Genomic DNA, 12007 nt, shown 5'->3' with positions numbered 1-12007 from the left:
ATCTATCTTGAAAACCCTACCTACCATCCAGGATGCGGCAGCCTTTTTAGCCGACGCTTCGGCAGATTCCGCAAGAATGGCGGCCAAGGCCGCAGGGCTTATCAAATGCAGCCCGACGGGCTATATGGCTGAAATGCTGGCCCCGGGGATATCCAGGCCAGATCCCGGCTTTGCTCCATCCCGTGTGAGGGGGAATATCTTCGGACCAGTCCTAGATGAACTCCTGGAGAAGGCTGGCGACGATAAAAAGAAATTCCCTTCCCTGCCCACCCCTTCCTATAGACGTCCCTTTGCTAGGAAGAGATTTTTTCGGAGGAGGTCTTCCAGGGACCGGGGCAGATGGGAAGATAAAAAGAAAAAAGGTACCGGGTTTATGTTTGGAGGTGGACGCCAGGAAGCATCCCGTGAGACCAAGAAACCTCCCCAATGACGAGAGGCCCCGGTGGGAGGTAGACTATCGGCCTTCTGCCAAGCCTGGTCGCGGATCTCAAACAGTAACTGGATCCTGGGGTTGGTAGCCTCAGGTCTAAAGCTAGAATTTGCCTGTGTCCCCCAGAACAGTTTTAGGGTCACCCCGCTCAGGTCTTCCCTGGCGGAACAGACTTCCCTAGAGACCGAAGTTGTTGACCTATGTCAGAAAGTAGTACTGATAAAAATACCAGAGGCGGAGAAGGGCGAAGGCTTTTACTCCCCCCCCTATTTTTGGTCCGTAAACCAGATAATTCTTACAGGACCATAATCAATCTTAAGGCACTCAGCAGATACCTGGTTATTCGACCTTTCAAAATGGAAACGATCAGTTCCACAATAAAATTACTGTTTGAAAATTGTTTTATGGTGGTGTTGGTTTTAAAAGACGCTTATTACCATATACCCATTTATGCGTCTCATCAGCGTTTCCTTAGAGTGGCAGTTCATTTACAGGGGTCGTTACAGCATTTTCAATATGTCGCACTTCCCTTTGGTATAGCAGTCTCCCCCCGGGTGTTCACTAAAGTTATAGCGGAGGTTATGGCCCATCTGCGGGAAGCAAACATCCTAGTAATCCCTTACCTGGATGACTTCCTTATTATATGCAAAACAGCAGTCCATTGTCTGGATCAATTGCAAAAAGCAAAATCAGCTCTGGAGCGGTTAGGGTGGCTACTAAACATTAAGAAGTCCCGCCTACAGCCCATGAAAGTCCAGCAGTTCTTGGGCTTAACCCTAGATTCACAGAATCAGGAGTGTCGTCTTCCACCCGAAAAATTAGGTCGCCTACGTCAGCAGGTCTTGAACGCCTCCAATAGCCCTACCATGTCTCAGGAAAGCAATGTCCCTCCTGGGTTCTCTCTCATCCTGCATCCCCACGGTCCGATGAGCCCAGTTCCATACAAGGGTGCTACAGGGCGAGGTTTTACGCCATCAAAATATCCTGGGCGGTTATCTAGAAGGCCAGTTGACTCTGTCCTAACATACCTTGAGATCCCTTGAGTGGTGGCTAGACTAGAACAGTCTAGCCAGAGGGGTGCCCTGGGAATATAACGTAACCCGAGTAGTTACCACAGATGCAAGCCCTACGGGTTGGGGGGCCCACATGGGGGAAATCTTGATCCAGGACCTGTGGGAATGCCATCAGTTGGAAATGTCCTCCAACCTGAAAGAGCTAACAGCCGTAGAGCAGGCAGTCAAAAACCTTTGTGTATCTACAGGGTCACCACGTTCGAATATTCTCCGACAATCAGGTCACTGTGGCTTACATCAACCACCAAGGTGGGACTCGTTCCAGGCCCCTGATGGAGGTAGCAGAACGGCTGTTCCAATGGGCAGAGCAACGTCTCCTGTCTTTAACAGCTCTGCACATAAAAGGGAAAGAAAATACCACAGCAGACTTCTTAAGTTGCAACCTTCTGAAGCAGAGGGAATGGTCCTTAAAAACGTCCATCTTCGACCAAATCGTACAAAAATGGGGGCAGCCAGAAATGGACCTCTTCGCCACCAGAGAGAAGGTGTCTCAGTTCTGCTCTCTAAATCCCAGGGAGAACCCTCTGGCAGTAGATGCCCTTCTGATCAAATGGGACTTCGGGCTAGCATACGCCTTCCTTCCCCTGGCTCTACTACCCCTGGTGATGAGGAAGGTCAGGAAGGACAAAGCAAGGATTATAGTGAACGCCCCGTTTTGGCCAAGGAGGGCATGGTTCTCATGCCTCAGGACCATGTTGGTGTCTGACCCTTGGGTCCTACCAAACATCCCAGACCTCCTATCCCAGGGCCCAGTTTACCATCCTCAGGTAGCTGGCCTACATCTGACGGCGTGGATTTTGAACGGGCACTACTAAAGGAGAAAGGTTTCTCCCCGGCCCTAATTTACACCCTGCTCAAAAGCAGAAAACCGATGACAACCAAAATCTACGTTAGGATCTGGAAAAGATTCCTTCAGGGCTCAGGGGTAGTAGATGGGCAGTCCACTTCCATAGCACAGATCTTAGCGTTCTTACAAAGAGGTCTGGACATGGGACTCTCCATCAGCACCCTTAAGGTACAGGTGTCGGCTCTAGGGGCGCTTTTCAACTGCAGCATCACCAGTAACTATTGGATCAATAGGTTTATTAAAGCAACAGGCAGGTCTAGACCGGTAGTGAGAAATAAATTTATGCCATGGGATCTAAACCTAGTCCTTACGGCCATGACAGAGGCCCCGTTTGAGCCTATCTCATCAGCTTCCACAAAAAACCTGGCCCTTAAAGTGGCTCTTCTTGTAGCGTTGACATCAGCCCGGAGAGTTAGTGACATCTAGGCGCTGTCTAGACTTCCTCCTTACATACAATTGAGGGACGACAGGGTAATTCTTACACCTGATCCAGCATACCTGCCTAAAGTAGCCTCCAGTTTCCTTAGAACTCAGGAGATAGTTCTTCCATCCTTCCTCCCTAATCCCATGGACGATAAGGCAAACCGGCCCCTGGCAAGCTGAGGGCGCATTCCACCAGGGCCATGGCAACCTCTTCGGCAGAGAGATCGGAGGTCTTGATCGACCAGATATGTAAGGCAGCTACTTGGTCCTCTCCGAGCACCTTCTACAACCATTATAGACTAGACCTGGGTGCTTCATCAGACCTCTCCTTTGTTGTCAGGGTTCTGCAGGCTGTAGTCCCTCCCTAAAGTAATTATTACTCTCTGTAATTCTCTCAGGTGGTGCTGTCATGGACGACTGAATAAAGTCGTAGTTACTCACCGGTTAACGGTATTTGTCGGCGTCAATAACAGCACCTGTATATTCCCTCCCTTTAGTTTAATTTGGGTGTGCACTTCTGCTTATATGTACACGGGTAATTAATAGTCGTGTAAGAGTATTGTATATAAATTATGCTCTTAACCGTTGTGGTCCTCTTGTGCTCTGTAAACCAACTGATGCGTGGGAGAGGTGCCGCCCTTATGTATCTGTAGGATTTCCTGTTCCTAGAGGGCGGATCCCCTCTCTCAGGTGGTGCTGTCATGGACTCCGAAAAATACCGTTAACCGGTGAGTAACTACGACTTTCCCTGACTCTATGACTCCGGCTCCACAGCACTGGTCACTGAGCAAGTACATAAAGTGCAGCACAGATGCATCTCATCTATGACTCCACAGCATTGGTCACTACTGAGCATGTACATAAAGTGCAGCACAGATTCATCTCATCTATGACCCCACAGCACTGGTCATTACTGAGCATGTGCATAAAGTGCAGCACAGATGCATCTCATCTATGACCCCACAGCACTGGTCATTACTGAGCATGTGCATAAAGTGCAGCACAGATTCATCTCATCTATGACCCCACAGCACTGATCACTACTGAGCATGTGCATAAAGTGCAGCACAGATTCATCTCATCTATGACCCCACAACACTTGTCACTACTGAGCATGTGCATAAAGTGCAGCACAGATTCATCAAATATATAAAGCTCAATGTGTGTGTGTGTGTATGTCCGGGATTGGCATCCGCACCGTCGCAGCTACAGCCATAAAATTTGGCACAGTCACACGTCTGGACCCCGAGAGCATCATAGGCTATGTTGTGAGGTGAAATTTTAACCCCGCGCGTTCCAATTCACCAAACAATTTTGCTCCTATCTACATAATGAGGAAAAAGTGAAAGGAAAAGTGTTGGAGGCAAATTGACAGCTGCCAGATGTGAACAAGGGGGACTTAAAGAATGAGAGCGATGGTGCCAAAGAGTATATACCGTACAGTTGCTAAGGTGGGGCCCTGACATGGGATACTCACCACACACGGGGATATGAACACACACATAAAATGCGACACACACTACCACGTGCGTCAACACATATACCACCCTCAGCACACATTTCACCACACATACACCAACCTCGCCACATACAGTTGTGGCCAAAAGTATTGACACCCCTGCAATTCTGTCAGATAATACTCAGTTTCTTCCTGAAAATGATTGCTAACACAAATTCTTTGGTATTATTATCTTCATTTAATTTGTCTTAATTGAAAAAACACAAAGAATTGTCCTAAAGCCAAATTGGATATAATTCCACACCAAACATAAAAAAGAGGGTGGACAAAAGTATTGGCACTGTTCGAAAAATCATGTGATGCTTCTCTAATTTGTGTAATTAACAGCACCTGTAACTTACCTGTGGCACCTAACAGGTGTTGGCAATAACTAAATCACACTTGCAGCCAGTTGACATGGATTAAAGTTGACTCAACCTCTGTCCTGTGTCCTTGTGTGTACCTGTCGGTGCAGCTTCCCGGTGTTGGCGGTGGGTCCTCATTGTCCTAAGCGGGGTGCCTGATCCACGATTCATCGTAAGGGATGCAGAGCAATCTGTTAACTTCAGAGCATGACTCAGCTCAGACGTAGCAGGCGGGTGAGGAAATACACAGTTCTAACTGAGTCACCAGGTCAGTCTTAGGCGGCACACGCGCAGCAACCAACGGCCCGGAGAGTCTGCAACTTTCGGTCACGGGAGGCAACAGGCACACGGCAGATTGCTGTGCACAGTCAGTGTCACTGGACGTGGGGAATCTACAGCGCGGGCCTGCGCTATCGCGATGCTCACGGGACAGAGCACCAACCTTCCCCTGCTGAGCGCGCTGTCTTCCCGCAAAGTCTCCTCTCCCTTTCCACAGCCCATTTTATTAAGACCCGCTCCCTGCTGTTAAGTGCAAAGGTCGGTCCGGGTCGGAAAGCTTTCCCCTGGGCAACAATGGTGACAGCCCCGACAGTTCCGGACCCGGCGCAAGAGAGACAGACCGGACTGGGGGTATCTTCTTGCACATTTTGAAAGTAAAAACCTTTTTAAGCCTCATACTGTCACCTTCCTATAGCTTCCATTGTTGTAGGCTCTGTACTGTGTGCTTGTAATCTGCTCCACTCTGAGGAGTCACCGACAGGGGCCACATGGTTAATTTTAACTGCATGCAAATCCGTATAAGATTACAAGGCAAATATTTTGCATTTACAGAGCTTTCCTATCGGAAGCAGTGTCACCGGCTATTCAGACTAATGTTCTGTTTTTTCTAAAGTAAAATATTTTCTGGCACTGAAAGGCCTTTCAGCGTGGATCGTTCCCTATGAGACCTTGGGCGGGAAAATGTGAAGCATTTGTGGAATGTATCCGTTATTTTGATAACAGTATGTAGAAGAGGGAGATATTTCTGCAAAGTGAAGCGAATTGATAAGGCTGTCTGCTCTGGTGTCTCAAGTGCCGGAGGGCTTTATATATCTAGGAAGCAATGTCTGTTGTCACCGTCCCAGCGATACAGAGAATGGTAGAGGACGGCATCTTCCCCAAAGCCGTTACTGTAAAAGAAGAACTTGGTGCATTATTGCCTTATGCCAAGAGCTATTTAAAGTAAAGGACTTCAGACATAGGCAGATGGAAGTACATGGTTACTGTAAGGGAGCACATCTATTGATATTTGAATTGGGGCACTTCTCTTGGACCTGGATACTGTCAGTTAGTTATTAATTTATAAGATTATTAAAATAATTGAGACATCTAGGCATCCTCTAAGTGCTAACCTATGTGCGAGTTTTCCGAAGTAAAAGGAAAATGCCGTTGGTCGCTTTCCTGAGGCGGCTTTGACGTCGTTATTGCGTTGACTCCGCCAATGTCTTTTATTCTGTGCTTTGGAGTATAGAGAGTTGGGTGGCCTCCCAGCAGAAGCCGCACGAAGAATGAGCATGGCACTTTTTTTTACATTTATTTTACTGCTTCAGGGTTTTCAAATCCTCAGTTGTTAAAAAGGTGACATAAGACGGACCATGTGCACAGTAATGTTATTTTGACACTGCTAGGCATTATGATCATTTTATGGGCACCTTTTGTGGCGCTGATTCTACCTGAAAATGATGTGTGTGTGTGTGTGTGTATATATATATATATTATACACTTTTTTGTACTTTTTCTGTTTTAAATTATCTTCAAAGTGATGACAGAACCAGCCTTCTGAGCCTCTTTCAGTCTCCGCAGACTTGATAGTTGAACGGACCACATAACGGACCTCATTATTGTGTGTAGGGCACCAGCGGTAACGGTTCTGCGATATACACTGACACATTCCTGGTCTGTGGGGTGTAGTTATGCAGTTGGGATCTTTCCATCTGAGTTTCACCAGTGGTTTATTTATTTTAGAGTTTATAAAACTCCTTTACTTACATGGGTAATATACTGTAAAACCATGGTAGTGACGTCTTTGATGTAGTGATTTGCTACCTCTCGAATACAGATCACTTATGATATTATTGTTGTTTTGGGTGAGCCCATTACCTTCGTTTTAACCTTCAGGTATTTCATGGAGTCCTTCATGTTCTCATGCATCCAATTGTATATATTGAAATGTCTGCTGCAAAGGGCAGGGTGAAGATGTAATCCCTTAAGGCTATGTGCACACACTGCGGATTAGTCTGCAGATTTTTATCTGCAGAACCGCAGGTAAAATGACCTGCGGTTTGCCACCTGGACAATGGAATAGGTGGCAAACCACAGCAGAATCCGCAGAAACAATTGACATGTCAATTGTTTCTGCGGATTCAAAACCGCAGCTTTTCCGCAGTTAAAAATCCGCAGCATGTGCACTGCGGATTGTAAATCCCATGGGATAACATGCTACTGTACACTGTCTGCAGAACTGCTGCAGTTCTGCTGCGGTCAAAACCGCAGCGGAACCGCAGCAAAAACCGCAGTGTGTGCACATAGCCTAAGATGTTCCAGCTAGCATCGCTTTAACCATAAAAGAAAATAAGAGCAGCACAAGTTACTATCCAAACCAAATGCAGCTAAGCAAATCCCAGTGGTGGGATTATGGGATACAAAATTTTGTGTACAAAATGAGTAAAATATCTTTCTTTCTCACTTTTATTTAAAAAAAAAAAAAAAAAAGTTTTATGGAAAGAAGTGTTATAAAGTTGGTTCAAGAAAAGTTTTAGCAGGTGTGGGAAACATGCTACAAATTTAAAAATGCAAGTGTAAGGCCCCTTCACGCGTGTTTTTTTTTTTTTTTTTTAGGACCGCATATACAGATACTCACACACCCACTGTATTAAATGGTGGTGCGCATGTTAGGTTTTTCACACGGATCGTTGCTGCTGAATACAACTTGCATCATTGTCGCCTGATCTCAGCGTGACCAGAGACAATGATGAGAGCTGTCTTCAGCCGTCTGTTTCTGGGATCAGCTCGAACTGTACTCCTTATCCCAAAAGCCAGTACGTGTCGCAATTATGGCACACAGACAGCAAGCGGACACACCAATGTCACATACGGATGGCACATGGACTGTGGATCCTCACCAGTACTGCTTTTTCCTGTACAGGAATCACCAGGACATGTGAAAAAAAGAGAAATCTAAATTGCATCAATATTTGCTGTGAATGCTGAAGATAGTTCTAATACCATTTGCTGAATGTTATTGGGGTCGTTGTACACATAAATTTAAGTCCTATCAAGACAAATCAAATGCCTCATTGATGGCATTGCATGATGGATAATTATTTGCATTTTTTCACAACACCGAGGACCATAGGATCACTGATCAGCTAAGGAAACTTAGTGCAGCAAATGAAAAACCTCATGATTATTTCCACATGAAATTGGAAGATGTCCAGCAGTGCCATCAGTTCAGATATGGCAGTAACCCGTAAAACTTGGCAACGCCCCTCCATTGTTGAGAGAAATTGGTCCAGAAGTGGTCTTTATGGAAGCATTGTGGCCCAAAAAAATACCTTTCACGTGAAAACAATGCAAAGAGTCAAGCATGCAAGGAAACATTGGAACTGGGGTGTAGAAAAATGGCAGCAGGTGTTCTGGACTGATGAGCTAATGTGACATATTTGGCTGTAACGACATTTTGTTCATCAATGGGCTGAAGAGTTGTACATTAATTTCAACAACTGGAGATGGAGATTTGGTAAGACTTATTGGTGTCCTGATTTCTGAGAAATAAAGGCAGATGCTCAGGAAGATGTCTGGCTCCAAATGTATTCTGTAGCAGGACAACAACGCAAAATTGAGCCAATGTACGGTAATTTAAGTAATATCTTCAGCATTTACAGCAAATTGATTTACCGCAGATTTTTCTTTTCATTCACTCTAGTTTTGTTAATTGATGGAAGAGATAATAGTTTCATTTTATTTTAAAGTATTCTTACTGTGCAGCATTTTTCCCCATTTGTATGTGTATCTAACGTGTGTTAATTATGAGACGTCATGACGTCACAGGAACCTGCTAATTACAAAAGGCGCCCAGGATGCTTGTAGTGCCTGCTGAAGATGTTTGCACTGCCAGATCAGTGTCTTGCAAATCTTTTTGCTCAACTCTCATCTATTGTAAAAGAACATTTGTATGCACTAAATCTGTACTGAATGGATATTTTAACTGTATTATATTTTGCAGAAATTAAAGAAAAATGGCAGAAACGCCAATCAGTATCTGTTGGATTCTCCAAACCAGGCTCAATGTGCCACAAAGCAAAGCCGTACACCAAAAAACAGTAGAAAATCTTCTACACCTAGAACTCCTAGATGTCGACAATTCATGGAAGAATCAAGTCCAAATAGTAGGGTCACACCAAAGTCCAGCAAGAGGGCTTCCCCCTATACCAGAAGAGCCAGCAGCTCCCAGTGGAAAAGCTTCTCAAATATAGTGGGGAATGAAGGGCTAAACCTGAGAAGATCTGTGAGGGCGGCATCCCTGAACAGCCCATACGCGTCACCTGTAAGCGTGAACAGAAGACGGTACGTGGAGGGGTTGGGTTTGTCAAGCTAAACTCCACTAAGTCTGTGGTACTATTGGCAGCCTGGCTTCAAGCATAGGTCAGGCAATCAAATTCTAGTTGTCATGTCAACCCATCGGTGACATGCGATCACTTGACGGGGGTCACTGATGGGCAAATTTCTGTCGCGATTGCTGGAATTGCATGTTAAATGCCGCTGTCAGAGTTTGACAGCGGCATTTAACGGCTTAGTAGCCGTGGGTGGAGCACGATTCCACCAGCGGCTGTTCCGGGCACATGTAAGGCTACTTTCACATTAGCGTTTTTTTTGCGCAGCGCATTGTGCGCAATAGAAACGCATGCAAAAAGCTTATGCGTTTTTGCATGCATTTGCGTTTTTTATACGCATTCGTTCTCTAGGGGGGTTAAAACCAGTGTCTACACATATTTACGCCAAAAACGCATGCGCACTAAAACGCAGATGATCGCATGTCCATGCGCACGTCTGTGATCCCTTAGACTGTAATGTGTTATTTTGTCGCATTGCGTGCACATGCGTTTTTTGACGCCTTTCGGCGGACCCAAAAATGCGCGCGCCTAGGCACACACGCCAAAAAAAGCGTGCGCACGAAAACGCATACGAATGCATGCAAAAGCAAGACCATGTGCCCCCCCATGTTAAACACGGCGCATGCGACCGATAACGCACGATGCGCTGCGCTAAAAAACGCTAATGTGAAACCAGCCTTTGCTGTTCAAAACTGCTGACATGTGCCGTGAAAGATGTGGGCTCACCACCAGGGCCCACATCAAAGGGAGGATATCCGACATCGGCATACCTTTACGCCTAATGTCAGAAAGGGGTCCTGTGTACACAGGCAGATAGCATTCAGGCTGCCATATTTATCCCCTGTTTACACAGAATGTGCTACCAACAACAATAGTGTTTTGTGCATACCAAAAGATCATTTCACCCGACGAACAAGCAATTTACACTGCACTATTATTGGGAAACTAGGGTTCCTTGGAATGCTCATTCTCTGTAATCGTACAATGTAACTGTACGCAGAATTGCTCATTTAAATCACTTATATCTAAATAAATTTCTAGGCATAACTATTTAGTAAGATGTCTTTTCTATGCATTTCTATGTATTTTGGGCTATTCCCACACTGATGTTTTATTACCTTTTAATTACAGGGAATTTGAAAGAGACCTGGAATCTGTTTCAGCAGGAATCCGGCAGCTGAAACGCCTCTCTAGGGTATTTGATGATGTCATCTTACAGGAAGAAAGGTAAAGTGGCTTTATCTGTATCCTGCCTGAAACCTAGATCTGATACCAGTACAGCATTATCTGTGCTGAAAGGGGCCATTTATTGAAGCTAGATTTGCTTTGATCTGCTCATCCACCAGAGAAGATACAGTTTGGCTTATTCCATATCATGGGATTTATAAAGTGGCTAATTAATGACATATTAATGTAATAAATGGCATGGTACTTGATGGCCACTGACCTTACAGGAGATAATCATAAATAAAAGTGGCACAAATGATATCTGGGCCACCAACAGCCGCACTGAATTACCCTGTGTAGGCCTTGGTTGGTGGATGTAAAAATTGCGTATACAGGACTAGTTAAAACTTTTTTGCACATGTAATACATCTATAATTTCCAAGTGGAAGCACTTTATTGTTGTCTAATATTTTCAGCATTAATTTTTTTTTTTTTTTTTTTTTACTATGAGGGTCCCCGATTGTCGCCTACCTTTTGACATTATGGCATGTGCCATTTATGTCTCATAACTAGTGTTGAGCGATACCATCCGATATAGAGAAATATCGGATCGGATTGGATCGGTCAGATACAAAAAAGTATCGGGTATCGCCGATTCCTATACCGGAAGTCCCATTCAAGTCAATGGGACAGAAATATTGGAATGAAAAAAAAACCCCTTTCTTTACTTGCACATACAGTTCGGGAGGGGGGAAGAGTGTGGGCGGACTCTGTGTGTGCGGGCAGGGTCTGTGCGGGCCTGCTGGGGGCTTGTGCCGGCTGCCGGGGGTCTTTACGGGCCTGCCGGGGGCTTGTGCCGGCTGCCGGGGGTCTGTACACTCTGGGGTCTGGGACACTCGTGGATTTCTTCAGATCAGGGAGTATATGGCTTGTTTGTTATTTTCATATTTTTTCATAGATGACACTGGCTTCGGAGAACAACGTGACAAGTATTGGTGAGTATGTACTCTGTTATATGTATTGTATGTCTATATGTATGAATTGTATGAATGTATTGTATGTAGTATGTATTGTATGAATGTATGTATGTTGTATGTAGTATGTATGTTGTATGTCTGTAGCATGCATGTTGTATGAATGTAGTATGTATGTATTGTATGAATGTAGTATGTATGTATTGTATGAATGTATGTATGTATTGTATGAATGTAGTATGTATGTATTGTATGAATGTATGTATTGTATGAATGTCTGTAGCATGTCTGTAGCATGTCTGTAGCATGTCTGTAGCATGTCTGTAGCATGTCTGTTGCATGTCTGTTGCATGTCTGTTGCATGTATGTAGTATGTATATTGTATGAATGTAGTATATATGCAGTATGAATGTAGTATGTATGTTATGTTGTATGTCTGTAGCATGTTGTATGTATGTATGTAGTAAGTATGTAGTATATATGTATGTATGTTGTATGTCTGTAGCCTGTTGTATGTATGTTGTATGTATGTAGTAAGTATGTATGTTGCATGAATGTAGTATATATGTAGTATGTAT

At 44.6% G+C, this 12007-nt stretch overlaps 1 protein-coding gene across 3 annotated transcripts in view; it reads left to right on the top strand.

Moving 5' to 3' along the window:
• PIMREG (PICALM interacting mitotic regulator) overlaps nucleotides 1–12007 on the top strand; it is a 59995-nt gene that overhangs the window by 29772 nt on the left and 18216 nt on the right. For all 3 annotated transcript variants that reach the window (XR_012228896.1, XM_073565569.1, XM_073565570.1), the window contains exons 3-4: nucleotides 8901–9241; nucleotides 10420–10515. Coding sequence is in view for 2 of the 3 variants with exons in the window: in XM_073565569.1 (XP_073421670.1) it covers nucleotides 8901–9241; nucleotides 10420–10515 (437 nt within the window). In the remaining variant the exon portion in view is untranslated. The remainder of the gene's footprint in view (nucleotides 1–8900; nucleotides 9242–10419; nucleotides 10516–12007) is intronic.

The sequence above is a fragment of the Dendrobates tinctorius genome, unplaced genomic scaffold, assembly GCF_039654945.1.
Source record: "Dendrobates tinctorius isolate UK_male_01 unplaced genomic scaffold, ASM3965494v1 ptg000016l, whole genome shotgun sequence".
Lineage (NCBI taxonomy): Eukaryota > Metazoa > Chordata > Amphibia > Anura > Dendrobatidae > Dendrobates > Dendrobates tinctorius.
Note: the sequence above shows the minus strand (reverse complement) of the source record. Positions and strands in the feature narration are given on the sequence as shown.